We start from the raw sequence: 16647 nt of genomic DNA, 5'->3' as shown, positions 1-16647 counted from the left end.
GAGAGGACCAAGCCTGAAGTATGGACATATTTTTGGTATTTTAAGAAAGCCGAAGGACAGTTGATAGAAGACAGTTTTCCTGTTTGCGGAACGTGCAGGAAAAAATGTCTCCAAATGCAGAAATACTTCGAACCTCTTCACTCACCTGCGTGACCGTCTCCCACAACTCTATAGCAAGTAAGTCAACGTTGGCGTTTTAGCTGAAATGCTGATGTGGGACTTTGGGTTGCGGGAGAATGTAACGAGTCGCCCCATAGTGCGGCTGCAGCGCCACCGCCAGTACATAAGCCATGTCGCGGATACCTCCGTACAATGGCACAATGCGTTACGGGCCTCCCGGTGGCAGATTGCAATAGATTCACATAGAACAATTTTCCTGATATAGACAGTTTATCTTCGTTTCTGACGCTATAAATAGTACATGTAATACCCTCGAAACGATCAACAACACATCGTTATAGTTCCTTTACTTTGATGTGAAAAGGCTTTGTCTGTATTTTTTTTTATGTAACAAGCACTGTTAAACTTTTTTGAAACTATTTCAGTTTGTGTAGGACTATCAATGCTTTCTGAACATATTAACACACATTTGAAAAAAATACCGCGATAATACCGAAAATTATAAAATCATTATAAAATCTGAGAACTAAAACGTGGCTTATTTACAGACTTTTAGAAAATAAAATAGAAATTGTCAACTTATCACAGTAATTACAAAAGAAACAACAAATTACAAAAACCAAGTGAAAACAAGAGTAAGGTGCAGCCGGATCACATGCAGGAAGAGTCAATACAAATCCCCAATGTAAGCTGTGCAGAAAAGCTGCAGTTATTAAGAAGGCTCATAATTGAATACAACAGCTGCTAGCTACAAGCTAGCAGAAGATTAGCTTACAAATGTGTTATCATTTCTTTCAGCTTCGGGCTCCAGTGAATATAAATGAAGGTAGTTCAAAGCTCGGGGTATGAACTGTCTGTTTAGTAGGTGCAACTGCAGCGAGTGCTGAATGAGAAAGCAGGAGCTCAATGTTCAGTGACATGTTTACTACAATGTAAATATACACACAAAATCAGCTATTCAATTTTACATTCACATGGAAATAACTATAGCTGGCACTTATTACGTTTATTAACCACTGCATACAACTATACTGCGCTATTATTTTGTTTGGCTTCCAATTTGCAAGTAATTCAACGATGTGTTAAAACTTTCATTAATAAAAATTGTAATAATATTTCATGAAGCATTCTGTTGTTGTTCAGCTAATAAAACGTATATTGAAGGAAAGGATATTCATTTACTTCACTCAAAAGCCAGCTCATCTTATTTATAAAACTGAACGACTTTGACAATGCAGAGAATATTTTTACATTGAAACATTATACACTTCTTATAAATATAGATTTACACCATAACCATCGCAAAGTTATTCAAAGTTATTCCAAAGGGAAATAGATGAAGCAAAAGCTGGGATGTTGGTGGAAAGAATCTTCTCCTTCTCATACACATTTAGTCTGTTTGAAACGACCATCAGTGTTTTTTGTTGCACACTGTAGGTTTACTTCTTGAGTTTTATGTTACTTGATTTCTTACATGCTAATATATACACTAATACGAACAGCTGTGCTCTGTAACAATAGTTTTAGCTCATGGCGGTGTCCTGGATGGATGAATACGCAACATGCATGTGAGAGTTCCCTGTGGGCAGACCGTGTGTAACCATCTGATAGGGACAGCCCCAGTCTGTTTTCCCATTGCCCTCTCTTCCCCCTCACTTTATTTACTCTGGCGCGTTTATTTAACACATAGCTCCCAGCGAGCCAATAAATTAGCCCTCTGTAATAATCTGATAATTACAGGCGGGCAGATCTGGAGAGGAAGGAGTGGGACAATGTTCTTCTGTCTTGCTTCCGAAATCTATTACTATTCAAACTTTGTTTTCAACTTGTCGTGGGGAACATTATTTTGTCGTTGTGATGAGGGCATTTTAGGGGTGTTCATGATTTATCAGTTATGTGATTAATCAACATCATGGGGATGATCAATTAACAAACAACGCTATATTAATTCACTGGTAAGCTGTATTTTATGTAAAAATACAGCACAGTCTGGTGTGCAGGTCCATCTTTTGTTTACAGTTAATCAAACTCTTGTTGATTGTTCATGATCTTCATTAAAAAACCCACATGTTGTTTATATAAAATGTAATGCAGTAATAAACCCCATACCTGAGAGTGCAACATTACTGCTACGATTCATTCAGCTACGATTGTAATGGCTAAAAATGTCACGGCATCATGTTGCAACAGTGAACTGAACGTGGAGGTCTTCGGGTGCTTCGACTGTCATACTTTTTACTATTAGCTTCTCCTCCATGCGGACTGGTTCTGTTTGGAGGAAAGGCTTTGTCTATTCATTTTCTCTCCTCAGCTCCGCTATCTGCCGGCGCGGCGAGGGGAAAGCCACCTTTAGAACGACGCACACTGGCAGCCTAATAGCTTTACATGCACAGCCATGTCACTTCCTGCAGATTACAATTACTGATACAACTGCCGCCTTATCGGTACCTCAGCCCCCCCACCCACCTCCTTCTCTCACCTCATTCCTACTATTTCCTTCAATGCCACTCTCCAGCCATCTCCACATCTCCACAGCCTGTCATTTCCCAGCATCCCCTCCTCCTCCTACACGCGCTCCTGTGTGCATCTACTCTGCGTTTAACCCTCCGAGGCCCAACGGATTTAATTTTTTTTCCTCCATATTTTCTGTGGCTGTTTTTATGGTAAATATGTCACCTTATACAGGAGAGTGCATGTCGACGTTGATGGATGTATCTCAGGCCATTTGTGTCAAGAACTATCAATTGTCGATGTTTTTTGTGTGTGTTTACTGAAGTACCTGTATTTACTGGATTCAGAAAAGGTCCGTACATGAATTTCAAATTATTGCTATGATTAAAAAAAGTAAAATAAAATGTAAAAAAAAGTGAAATAAAATTGTGTTAAGAGTGGGGGATATTGTGCATAAAAGGCTTACATTCTTTTAGATACCTCTGAACATACTTTGACTACCCTGAATGAAGGGAAATGTACTGCTCCAGGAACGTGTTCACGAGGGAATAGGTCTGGTGTCATATCTCGGGCAACTAATAAAATCTAAAAATTAGGGGTGTATATACAAAGTAAAAATGCAGCACTAAAACAAACATCGCGCCCATACATTAAAAAGTTAACTCTTAAGAACAGATGGGAAAGCCTTGAGGGAATCCACTTATGAGGCTAACGGAGAGCTTTGAGTTTGCTCCGGAGCACAAAGACTGTAGAGCAGGAGGTAAAGGTCATGAAGGTCTGATGAGACTGGATTTGGCATGAGTTGGTTTGAGAATATCTGTTAATAGAAAAAAAAAATCCTTTCAGTCTGTTCATTCTTTTGTTTTTTGCTTTTCTATTATAGTTGTTTTAAAACAATAAAAAAAAGAATAAGTGAATAATGTAAAGCATCTTTGAGTGTCCATGCTAGTGTTATTATCTTATAAGTCTCTGCATGTTTGTGTGGGTTCAGTCATCCAGGCTCTCCATCATCATAAAGGTTTGCATAGTTGACTATATCCATCTTAAAGCTGCTAACCACACCTTTGATGACAATGAGGTAAAAAATTTAGGGAAGAACAGATAGTGAACAGGAGTGAAATGGTAAATGGTAAATGGACTCAACTTATATAGCGCTTTCTACCTTTATCAGGCCCAAAGCGCTTTACAGCAAGGAACCAGTCACCCATTCACATTCTCATTCATACACCAATGTACGCAGACACTGGGGGCAAGTAGGGTGAAGTGTCTTGCCCAAGGACACAACGACAGTGCACATTTTCGGGAGCTGGGATTCAAACCCACGACCTTCCGATAACAAGGCGACCCGCTCTACCAACTGCGCCACCATCGCCCATCGAGTAAACAAGGCTATATTTGTGAAACATACATGCGATTATTAAACAGGTTTGAGAGAATGACAATCAATCTGTCTCCCTTTAACAATTGTCTTCTCTGAAATTCTGACCAACTCAGACAACCCAGTCCAGTCGATGACTATGAAGATCTTTAATGCGATGGAAGTCACGATTTGTTACATTTGTTGATTTTGATTATATTTTATTACATGCAGCATGTCCATATTCACTCAGGTTTAGTGAAACTTGAATACAACTTGTAGTTAACCATTTTTTATTGCAATGTTCCTCTGTTCCCCTGAGGCCTGGGGAGTTGTGGGAGAATTTATTTCAAAGCCCACTTTGCTCTTTCCAATGCCAAAAAAACCGAGAAGTCTATTTTTTTCTTTCCCAGAGATATAGGCTTTTATCGGCCTCTAATTCTGTCATATTATTCCATTTTATTACAATTCTTTTAGCAAACACTAGAGCTCATTAAAAATACTTGACGACAATGGAAGCCATTCATCTTTTTTTTTTAGAATTACCAATCGCTCGAAGCTGTGTGCGTCTGCCATATGTCTGCGTAAATAAGCAGTCAAAAGAGTACATGCGAAAACATCAAGCCATTCAGGGTCCTGTATGTATCCTTATAATGAAGCGTGTCCCCATCTGGCTCGGATCGCCCTGCTTCTATTGGTGCGTGGAAGGCAGGTGTGCGCCTAACTGCAGCTGTTCCACTCTACTCGCAATGAGAAACGTCTCTGTTGCTCGGCTGGCACTGATGCTCCTGCTGATTACATGGATTTAGGTATAAACAAGAGGTTTGTCCAATCAGAGCCAACATCTGCTTGGTCTCCAGCGGGGCCTATTGAAAAGCCCTCCAAAACGACAAGAGGGATCCCACTGCGATCAGCCTGTGGAGGTCGGCTGCAACTGGGAACACACAACTCGCTGGAATCTCAGTTGGCATTTGACCCCTTCAATCTTAGGGCTATGGAAGGAGTTAGATGGGACGGGTCAGGATTGGTGAGTGTGGAGAACTCCCAGAATGGGTTTCACGCCAGTCAGTGTAGCAAACTTCAGTATACCTGCGACACCCATCGGATGAACTTTTTCACTGGACGATCTTCAAGACTATTTTTGAGCTTTTCATGTTACATTTGCACATGTTTCGGTTTCTGTTTCTTTTTCTAGTGTACGCACATTCGGTCATTTCCTTTTGCAGATTTGTATGTTGGCCATCTTTTACAAATCTTTACTCAGGTTTGATTTTGATGTCCCGTTCCCTGAAGCACACTAGAAGAACAAGTGTGCACTCTGCTGACGTGGAACTGATTTTGCAGCATAAAAAAAACAAAAGGGGAATTTTCTACGTTACAATGCAAAGAAACACCAGGGCTTATAAAGTAATTATAAAACACAGATAAAGCCTAATATTTAGGACCTTTAAAATGTGAGCCTCAAAATACTGCTGTCCAATTGTAAAGGTTAAAATTATGGGCGTGATGATCGCAGCCCTAACAAGTGCATGCCGTTTTGTGCGAGTGGCAATATGGCAATGCAAAGCTTTTTAGGTATTGAAAGGTGCTATATTGTAAGACACAATAAAGTGAACTAGCTTTAATAGTTTACTCTTCTTTTCTGGTGATTTTTCCGTGCTTGCCTTGTTCTAAACTTGGATCCCTGAAATAACAACAACCAAAAAAACCTAATTACCCTTTCTGGGGGCTGTTTAAGTCAGGTGAAAATATGGTAATTGGCTTCCAGCTTCACACCTCACTCTAAGAATTCGAAAATCACTTTTTTTTCGTTTTGTTGAATCTCTAAAAGCTGCTTGTTCAGACATCAAACTAAACCACAATAATGAAAGGTCATTGTTCGGAGAGAGAGTTGATGAACATGGTGAACCTGCGAGTTAACAAATGTGACCAGATTCACCAATAGACGATTTCACACTTCACAATCACGCTCAGATGATATGCTTCTATTGCCATCTAGTGGCATATTAGGGAACAACACTTACACGGAGTTGTGGACCATTACTAAATTCAAAGTCACTCCCCTTTGTACCCAATATTTAGAATATTCTTCTATGTCTTAAAAAACAGAACTACTAATAGAAGAAATGAATGAGAATGTATTGCTATCTTTTCAAATTCAGTTGCCGCCCTAATCTTTTTTTGTATAAAATTGATAGATATAATTCAGTAAGACTACACGGCGTCAGTTAACCAAACTAAAAAGGCAAGTGGAACACGGCCATAACAATAGTTTCAATATGTGAGAGTGTGTTTGTAAGTTAATAAACACGTAATTAAAATAAGAATGAGGCATCAGAATTGATTGTTTTGTTTTTGTTTTTTTGTGGTCTTTCACAAAATAAAGACTGGTTTCCTTCATGTCATATCATCAATTTTAATTTTAACAAAGTTTCTGCTTAACACATTACATGATTCTGCTGCAGATTCTCCCGCTCAGTGAATAGGAAAAGCATGGCAGGTGTTCTGTTTAAACTGAGCTCCATCAAGAAGTTGAAGGCCATCTAATAAAACGGACGTCCTAATTGTTGCACAGAACAAAGCCAAAGCGAGAAATTTAGCGGATGCTAATGTGACTTATAACCTTTTTTCTGCTTTCAGTCGGCGCCAAAAGGCCATTAACACGTTCGGGGGGAAAAAAGAAAATCCCTTTTAGCCTTCTCCGTTCCTTTCTTTCCATTCTTTCCACTCCCCCCTCATTTTGAAATTAATCTGTGGAAGATTTGCCATTAACAAAGACTATTCACGGTGTCTGATGGCTGGAGTTGGGAGAAAAAAGGCAGGATCAGAGAGTTCAGCAGGAAAAGGACAAAGCGAAGGAAAGCCAGAAGAAAAGAAGTGCTGGATTATTGTGAGCCGGTGCAGTGCCCACGCCGCAGGACAGGAAGCACTTAGTCTCCTCTGCCTTTCTGAGCCGTCAGTTATGCCGGTTTTTTGTTTGTTTTGTTTGTTTTGTTTTTTCATAAAAGAAAATGAACATGATAAGAGATCAAGTCTATTATGCAGCTAAACAAATTAATCAATATGTACAATTAACATAGGGAGTCTTGAAAGATGGGTGCAAGACCAGGTGCATAATGCTCATGTGCTGCTCTCCACTGCACAGAGGAAAGTCCAGTGTCTCCAGCAAGAGAAAGATTGATATTGCAGTATTGTGTCGTTTTCTGAGCGATAAGTTCGAGATGTGTTGGAGTTTTATTATGTTGGGAACATCCTGTGGATCAAAATGCTCTCATTTGTGCACAGCATTTTACCGACGGTTATAAGAGGCTGCTGCTATAACCTATTCTCATGTCTACATTTTGTCAGAAACAGGGCAGTGCGTGCTTTATTCACCATATGTTTTCTTCATGTTTCACATTCATGACAACCGATGGTGTAATAGTTTTGTTGGTTTGAAATACTGCTCAGAGTGAAATTAGGATTGCCTGCAATTTTGCTGCCTAAGAATCAACAAACAACAAATGTCCTTATAGAGAGTGGGTTCGCAATGGGTACACGGACATCCTTCCACTTACATTTTGGGGACACTTAACTTCTTTATGTAGAAGTTGTTGCTCAAATGTAAACAATGTAGACTGTGGAAAGAACATTTAGGCTTTTTGCCTATTGGCAGCCGAGAAAATAAATCCAACATAAAATCAGCTCAACTGCTACTCAATCAATTCACGTTCTAATTGATCAAATTACAACACACCCTCATTATAGAAGTTCTTCAGACAACATCATGGCCCCGCATTTCTGGCTCTTCCAGCGCTGCATCCTTAGTCTCTTGTGATATTTCAGGAAATGTCACTTCCCTCTTCATCTTGTTGGAATTACAGGAAGCGCTTTGAGTCCCATTCATCCGCGCCTCAGCTTTATTCATCCTCTTTACCCTTCAAAGAACTCAGTCACTTCTTCTTCATCCTCAAATCTTCCTGCTTCCAATTACTGGCACAAGCCTAATCAGCTGTCACCTCTTATTTCTCAACTCCCTGAATGTTCCCTACTTCTCACACTTTTTTCAGCCCCATCTTATAATTTGCTGCCATTTCTTTACATTGCTATATTTGCAAAACCAATAAAAAAAATTACAAGTTTAATGTATCAATTCAAATTACTCTCCATTCTGTATTTCCATAAAAAGTAGAGGTCGACCGATATGGATTTTTATTGGCAGATGGCCATATGCTCGGCCGATATTTTTGACCGATATTTTCCAAATGTATGGTCTGTAACCCTGTAAAAACATAACACTTGGCCGTCTGTGTAGGCTCTCAGTTGTACAGGAGTTGTCCATCTTCAATGAAGGTTCTTCAATTGTCTTCTGTACTCTGTAGTTGAAGTGTCGAACGTTTCGCCTCTCATCCAAAAGGCTTTGTCAGCGCACCAAAGTTAAGTTCAGCCCGCAGTCTAGATAATGATCATGGGGAGGAGTTCAGAGGAGTTCAGGTAAACATCTTTGTAGTTTTAGAGCTTGTTGTTGTTGTTGTAGTTTAAGATGTAGTTTAAGATGTTTACCTACAGGAGAGAGTAGTAAAGAGGAGGAGTAAACATCTTTACTCCTCCCCATGGTCTTTATCTAGACTGCGGGCTGAACTGAACTTTAGTGCGCTGACGAAGCCTTATGGATGAGAGGTGAAACATTCGACATTCAACTACAGAGTACAGGAGACGATTCAAGAACCCTCATTGAAGATAATACTTGGCCACTCCAGGTCAGCTTTATTGTATTACTTTAGACCAGTGGTTCTCAACCTGCGGGTCACGAGACAAATTTGGGGGGTCGCCAGATCATTTAGATAAAATATACATATTTTCATTTACATAATCTACTGTTTTATTGCAGCATGTGTTTGCTAGATTAGTGCCATTATTTGTTTGTAGTTTGATTAATTTTATTTCAGCCATTTGGGTTGTTTTTTTCTTTGTTTTTTAAGAATCATGTAGGCTAATGTTCCTATTTCTCACAGTGTGACCCGGGCGGGGGGTCACGAACCCCTTTACCTGTTATATTGGGAGTCGCGGCTCCAAAAGGTTGAGAACCACTGCTTTAGGCGTTTCAATCATAGTTTCTGTCCCAGCTTTGAGTAGTTGCCATTAGCATTAGCATGCTGCCGTTAGCATTAGCATACTGTTACTAGTCGAGGCATTCTCCGCGGCGATCAAAAATGCAGCATGTACATATTCACTGAGGTTTAGTGAAACTTAACAAACTTGGAGCAAACCAATTTTAATCGCAATGTTTCTCTGTTTTCCTGAAACCTAGGAAAATGTGGGGGGACTCGTTTTAAAGCCCTAACTTCGCTCAATATCACGTTCGGTCCCGGAGATAACGGCTTCTATCGGTGCTAGAATGGCCGGTAGCCCATATTGTAAAATCCCCAAATATCGGACCGTCGACCTCTAATAAAAAGTGACAATAATTTGTAGAATAGAACAACTTAGGATACCAACAAACCCATTTGACAACTTTTTTTTAAATCCTCAAAAATCATCACGGTTTAAAAATGTTTCAAGGATGTCAACAATGTGACTCCAACTCACACTATACACAACTATACAAAAGTTGTATATTTTTCTTATCTCTACCCAAGACAACATTTCATTTGGTCTCGGGGTTTGTGGCCACGAAGCTTAGTGCTTCCAGTGAGTGCACACACATGGCCTTTGCTATACAGCAGTAATTACAAGGCCCCCTCGGCTTCAGGAAGTCCAGTCTTACTCCACTGGTCATTCCACTCACGACGTCCCTCCAGCGACTGGCTATTAGTGCTGGGAATGTGCTGCGGCTGAGATAAGCCAGCATCTCCATGCATGGGAAGCGGCAGGTAGATGAAGAAATTTTAAAAATGGAAGAGAGAATCACACGTTGAAAAAAGAAAAAGAAAAAAGAAAGAAAGAAACGCAATGGTCGGTGTGTAAAACAAGCTCTCCCTTTCCAACAATTACCTCAAGCCCCTGCACCGCTCCTATCTCCAACTCCAGCAAACTCTCGGGCTGCAATTTACCGCTTGCACTGCGCTGATAATGCTGTCTCCAGGGTACGGAAGGAAAGAGTGATGGGCTGGGAATGAAAGGGAGAGGAGACAGAATGGGAGAAGAGCTAGGTGAAGAAAATTGTAAAAAAGAAGGGGGAGATAGACGAAGAAAAAGCAAAAGTATTACCATAGAAATTACAAATGCAATCCCCGAGAGCCAATTTACGCCTGTGTCAAACGCGCCGACATGTGATTTAGGCTGAGGAAACTAAATCACCTCTTGACCTGATACGACTGGGAGACGGGCAAATTAATGCGCTTTGGTGCCGGTTTATCGACCAGAATCAAAGCAGGCCAGAGTGCAGGGAACAAAAGTTGAAGGCTGTATAGGAGAATGCACACACAACAGCTCCGCCAAGAGGTTAATAATAGGTGCTGCATCTTTTTTGTTTGTTTGTTTGTTTGTTTTTTGCTTTTTTGTTTGGGACAGTGCGCAATAGGGCTGAGCTTCAGAACTTAAAGGTGGGCCAAGCTTGAAACTTTCAGCCAGTGCAGATGTTTCCTACAGTCTGAGGAGTTTGTTAAGTGCAGTTTATTGAACACAGCAGCAATTTGACTTAATTGAAGTCACTCAGATTAGGATTATTATGTTTGAAATATCATTAAAGTCAGTGGCATGCGGCTTTGCAGAATAGGGCCCTTTATTGTAGTCCAATACTATGAGTGATGTAGTCTTTTATGAAACAGTGGCATCATTCCCCATTTGTTGCCATCAGATTGTCCAAATGCAGCTGAAGCTCTAGTTCCTAAATGAATAGCGACCTAGCGGTTGACCTTATCACGTGACAAAGGAATAGGAGCTAAAGTCAGAACCCCGGAGCTTTAATTTGAGAAACTGGTGCAGTTACATCACTCTCACCTCAGTTATTGTTTCGAGACATTTTCTTATGTTGAGCAAAGACTTGGGCAAACCATTCTAAACGATGACTCTATCACATTATCATTTATTATTTGCCATTTGTTTATTGATGATTACTAATGCACAGATGCATCTTGGGAGTTGTCAGGTGACCGACCGTGTCTCTCCTCCTCTACCCACTTTGTGCTGTTGTGGATGTACAGTAGCTGATGGCTTCTAAACCTTCTACAGTCTTTTCCACTGAAAGGATTTGGCGTTCGAACTTTTATTTGACTCTAGAACTACGTGGTGAGCTTTGCCATTGTACAAATCTTTTTTTTTCCTTTAGTGGAGTGCTTTTTGTGGGGTGCTTTTGTGCTGCAGTTGCGAGTGGAGCCTTATAAGCAGAACATGCATTTTAAGAGTCATTAATTTTAGAATCGTTCCAACAAGTTATAAACTACAATATTAAAGTACTAGCTGAGACCCGGCCTTCGGCCGGGCCTCGCTAGTCTCCACATTTGATATTCTGAGATTGTGAGGGATTACAAAGAAATGTCCAACCCGGCACACAGTTCAGCTGTAGACCAGTGGTTCCCAACCCATTCCAAAAACTATGGCCACTACAAATGAGCAAAAGAATGAAGGCAAAAAACAATTTCAAACAAACTGCAATTGGAGTGTTTGATGCACCCGTGCTCCTGTCTTATAAACTACGACAATATTTTTGCTAAACTCGGGGAACAGGATTCAAGAGACAGTGGAATAATTATTGATAAATATTAGGAGTTCAGCTCTAACGGTTCGGGTCACGGTGCAGGACCCGTGGTTTGGTCCATCACGGTAGTGTACAATAAAAAAAAGAATGAGTAGGTTTGGAACTGAAATAGCCTAATGATCGTTATTAGACAGTATTTATAACCTTACAATAAAATTGGCAATGCTTTCAAAGCTGCTTTAGAATAAAATGTACCTCTGGGCTCACAATACGTGAGAGCAAAATAGAAAACAAATGGTCCAGCAGCAAAGTAAAAGAAAAGAAAAAAAACTACGCATTGCAGGCCATGCACTCGTTAAGTTGTAGTGTCATTTTCGCTTTTACTCACACGGAGGAGAAATCAGTCGGAGCAGCGCGTGTGATTAGAGGCTCGTGTTTGAGCAGGTTTTGGACACGCACGCACACGCACAGACATACACACACGCGCACACACACGCACACATCGCCCTGTTTGGATGCACGCGCACACATACATACACACACTAGGGTGGTCCTTAAATTCTGACTTTCAAAATTTCATCCTCCCACCCTCCCAATAGATTCTCCCTTAGTAGAAACTAGTTGGTACCAAATATCTCCATGATTGGTCAATATTTAGGGTATGCTCAAAGCGACTCAAGTTTCAATAATAGGCGAAATTACAAACATTTTCATGTTTTCATGTTAAAATATATATTGCTGTTAAACACAAGAATGACAATTAAAGTGCTTGTTAAAGTCATCAGTAATTAACCAATGCCGTCTATAGACGTCATTTGAAATCCGATCGCTGACTGCCAGTGACGTCTATAGACGTCAATTAGGTTTTTCAATGGGAACAGCTGCAGGAAAGCCTTGAGCATGTCTGGAGTTAAAATCTTAGTTGTGCTGCCTAATTCTGCCACCTAGTGACTCAATAAAAGAACTACAAGTTCTTTTATTGAGTCACTAGGTGGCAGCATTGCTCTTTCGTTTTCTCAGCTTTTTGGTCAGAAAACAGCATTTTGGGTGATTTCACCTATTTTCTACGGACGATTACTAAAGAATGGAAAGAGGTACAAACAAAATCATTCTGTGTGGAGTTTGCATGTTCTCCCCGTGTCTGCGTAGGTTTCCTCCGGGTACTCCGGTTTCCCCTACCACTAAAAACATGTACAATAGGCCAGGATGTATGAGAGTGTGTTTGAGAGTGCGCATGGGGGACGACGGATGAAAATTAGCCTAAGGCTACAATCCGGTGTGGCTTGTTCATTAACTTGCACTGTCCCTACCAAATAAACCATAAATAAATAGACCCAGACCTACATTTTCTGTGGGTCTTGAAAAAACCTCTGGCAGTGGGGAGCTCTCTGATTTGAAAATGACTGGCAGTCGATGAGTTAAAGAGCTATAGGCAGTGTTCTCAAGGATTGGCAATGTCATGTCAGTGATAGTTTACTTGCGAGATGTTCATAGCTCCACCGCTCTATGTGTCGTTTGATGACGTGGAAGCAAGACCCTTGATCACTGTTGCCTTCATTGAATCGAGATACAGTGTGCAGTGTTTTGTGACGACCTGTAGGACAAAGTGTGTCTGTTTCTCATCCTTGTTAATCAAGGCATTGTACTCCTGCTTCAGTGCGACTCCTCTTTCGGCAGTATCGTTGACAACGCGAAGTTCGCGGACCACTTCTTCAGATAGTCTGCGTTTGATTCCCAAATCTGGACTTGTTGCCAGCAAAGTCTCAAAGAAATTGCATGTGTTGCTGGTACCAAAATCCCTCAAGCCTTTTATGGCCTATTGTGGACTGGTTGATTGCAATTTGTTTTGCAGGGTCCTTTTGTGCACTGTGACTTAGTTGCTTAATCATAGCCCTTTTCTCAGCTGCATAAAATTCCGGATCATAAAAGGCAAGGGCCACCAACTCTTCGCTTAGGTACCAGAGGTGCCCACAAAGTTTCTTGAAGGCACCCAATGACAATGATGAGCCGATTTCGATGAGGAGCTTCAACAGACGCAAGTCACCTGCGGGGAACCATGGGATAGGAACCATGACTTGACGTATGCTGATACTCCCAACACACAGAAGTTGCCAAGTTCTTGTCTTTCTCTGTTGGTCAGTTTGAAGCCAGCATATCTGAAGATAAACATTTTTAGTGTGTAACTCAGCCGTGCCATGAAAGAGCACGGTGTATGGCACTTGGCTTCACGAACGTTATACCACGTGATGGTACTCCTCCCAGAAGCACTATAAACCGTCTTTTTACTTCTTAAAGTATGAAGAAAAGAAAATGCCTTGTACTCATATGGGTATTGGCAAGTACTTATATCAAAGTACTCATACTCACATCAGTTTTAGAAAAAGTGTTATCGGTGCATCCCATGACCAACATATGCAGGGATAATAATTAAGTAAAATTTAAATTATCACACATAGACTTGACATTCATTTTAAGGCCTGTTCATACAGAGCACGTCGCGTGGCGCATCTTCGTCTTTCCGGATAGAAAGCCTCAATGCATTCCTTGACAGCTGTTTATACTGAGCGCGTACGACGCCACGACACAGTCTTCTTGCATTTCTCTGTTTCTACTAACTTCAACCGGCTTGAGCATACCCTAAATAAACTCTGATCTGCAAAATAATTGGTAGGAATTGGTTTCTAATGGGGTAGTACCTGATAGGATGGTGGGAGCAACAAAAAAAACATTTTTATTTTTTTCATTGAGATAAGGACCAGCCTAACACACACGCACGAACACACACACACGCGCGCGCACATCGCCCTGTTAGGATGCGCGCACACGCACGGCAGTCAGATCCCGTGCACTCGCGTTTTTGTGACAGCGGGTTGTCCTCGGACAGCAGCACCACCAACCACGCACACACTCAGTACTGTCGCCAGGCTTCCTGGTGTTCCCAAACGGTCTCCCAGTCCTAACCAGGCACTTCCCTGCTTAGCTTCAAAGTCGGTATGGGAAATAAACATGGCGGCGCCCAGGCGGCGGCCATTGAGATAGCGTTTTCTATAATAGATTGAGTGCCAGAGGTAGTTAGAGTAGCTAAAATATTTACTCAAGTGAGAGTAACTTTACTCAAGAAGTAAAAAGCAGTGACCAAAATAACTACTCAAGTACGAATAAAAAGTACCATAGTAAAACTACTTAACTTTGAATGACTACAAAAAGTTTCTGAACTGCATGTACTTGAGTGAATTAGAGAGATTTTTTGAGGGTAGTTTAATCATTGATACGATCCCACAGTAGAATAATAAAGTATGAATAATAATAAATCACTGATTCATGAGGGAATTAGTATTGATTGTAATATAGTTACATCATTATATTTGAGAACATGCAAACTCAACACAGAAAAGCCCCGTCCCGCACAAACGTCAACCGCTGGACCACCGTCCCACCCATAGTAGCTTACATCATACAATAATATACACAGGGGGTCCAGTGTATTTTTCCTTGGGGCCCCAAGACACCCTTGCTACGCCACTGGTTGCAGTTAACATGTCACGTCAGATAGTATTTTTATCCAACCGTTGTCCCGTACTTACACTTACAAACACACACCTGGGCCCAAAACAGCCCCTATTCTAATTGTTTTTGTTGATAGTGGAAACCAGAGCACTTGTAAGAAACCTACACAGTCACAGAGAGAACATGCAAATCATGTCACGGGGAAAGGCTCCAACTGGCCCAGGGTCAAATTCAGGACTTTCTGTGAGGATAATCACTCTATTCTTTTTCAAATTACAGAGGACAAAACACACCAACAACAACATACAAAACAACATACAATGACTCTGACAGTAGGTAAAACAGCTAAAAGTCATAGGAGGGCAAAATGCCATCAACTCTACCCAGCCCAGATGACAACTTTGACAACCTACAACAATGACAATTCAGACTGAAAGAAGCTTGAACAAATAACTTTTTTTTTATGTAGACAGTGACTATAAATCAGAAATATTCTGGTCAAAGCATCCATGATATAAGATATTAAGGCATCAGTTATGATCATATCCATTTAAAATAAAAGTCTTACATCAGTAAATTAGTCTAGAGCCCTACAATAATATGCAACAACTTTTAATAGAAGCTTTGTTTTACAATGTAGCCACTAGGTGGCATTCAAAGACCGTAACTGTTCCATTGGGAGGGTGAACTGCAGGAGCAAAAGGATTGTTGATACATACAGTAAATGTCTGTGTTTTTGAAATAAATAAAAGAAAATTATCAACTTCCTCATTAACTTTCGATCCAAAATACCACAAAACAAATAAAATGTATGCATATGCTTACTACCATAAAATATTTAAAAATTCCACTGAATTTTCCAATGCGGTGTATTATTAAACCAATGACGTTCCGTGTGTTGTTGATGCCAGTTAAGTGTGAGATATGTGTTTGTACCAGTAGTTTGGCCTTCTCAGCTTCCCTCCTCGTCTGCAGCTTCTCTTTGCTCCTTGCTTTGGCGAGCTCATCCATTACTGCCTCTTTCTGGGCAACTTTGGACAGTTCCTCTTTCAGAAATTGTTGCTGCTCTTCAAATCTGAAACGCATTCAGGCACTAAAATTAAACTGTGCATTGTATGTTACTTTTTTCCACAAGACGGTGCAATATCATACATTTTAAACGAATAGCTGAGCAGTAAATAGGTGTGTTCAAGATGAGCCTGCACCCGCCTTCAGCGCCTCAGTCTATTCTTTACATTAAAGGGGGCCTATTATGCAAAATCGACTTTTTCAAGCTTTACATCATGTTATTAAGTCATTCCCTCATTAAAACCATGCCTGAAGTGTTGCCTTGGCACATTCACGTATTTTCGAGTAATCTGTAGAAACTCTGATGGCGGCCATTTTAGGGATAAAACGCCTGATTCCTTCAGGAAACGCCCTCGACCTCCAGGATACGCCTCCGACCTTTCGTCACCAGCCGAGTAACCAACCACTGCCCCTCAGCAGAACCCCCTCCCCGCAGTGTCTAGCCCTAAGATGTAAACAGAGTCATCATGGAGGATTAGCTTCATGTGTTGTGAACCGGAGCCACAGCAGACTTTTACAAAGACAC

General features: G+C 40.8%; 1 protein-coding gene across 2 annotated transcripts in view; it reads right to left on the bottom strand.

The window, feature by feature from the left end:
• chchd6a (coiled-coil-helix-coiled-coil-helix domain containing 6a) overlaps window positions 1-16647 on the bottom strand; it is a 77744-nt gene that overhangs the window by 57925 nt on the left and 3172 nt on the right. For both annotated transcript variants that reach the window (XM_079557649.1, XM_079557650.1), the window contains exon 4: window positions 15990-16128. In XM_079557649.1, the coding sequence (XP_079413775.1) occupies window positions 15990-16128 (139 nt within the window). The remainder of the gene's footprint in view (window positions 1-15989; window positions 16129-16647) is intronic.

This window comes from Gobius niger (assembly GCF_951799975.1).
Source record: "Gobius niger genome assembly, chromosome: 6".
NCBI lineage: Eukaryota > Metazoa > Chordata > Actinopteri > Gobiiformes > Gobiidae > Gobius > Gobius niger.
This window is presented reverse-complemented; position numbering and strand designations above follow the sequence as displayed.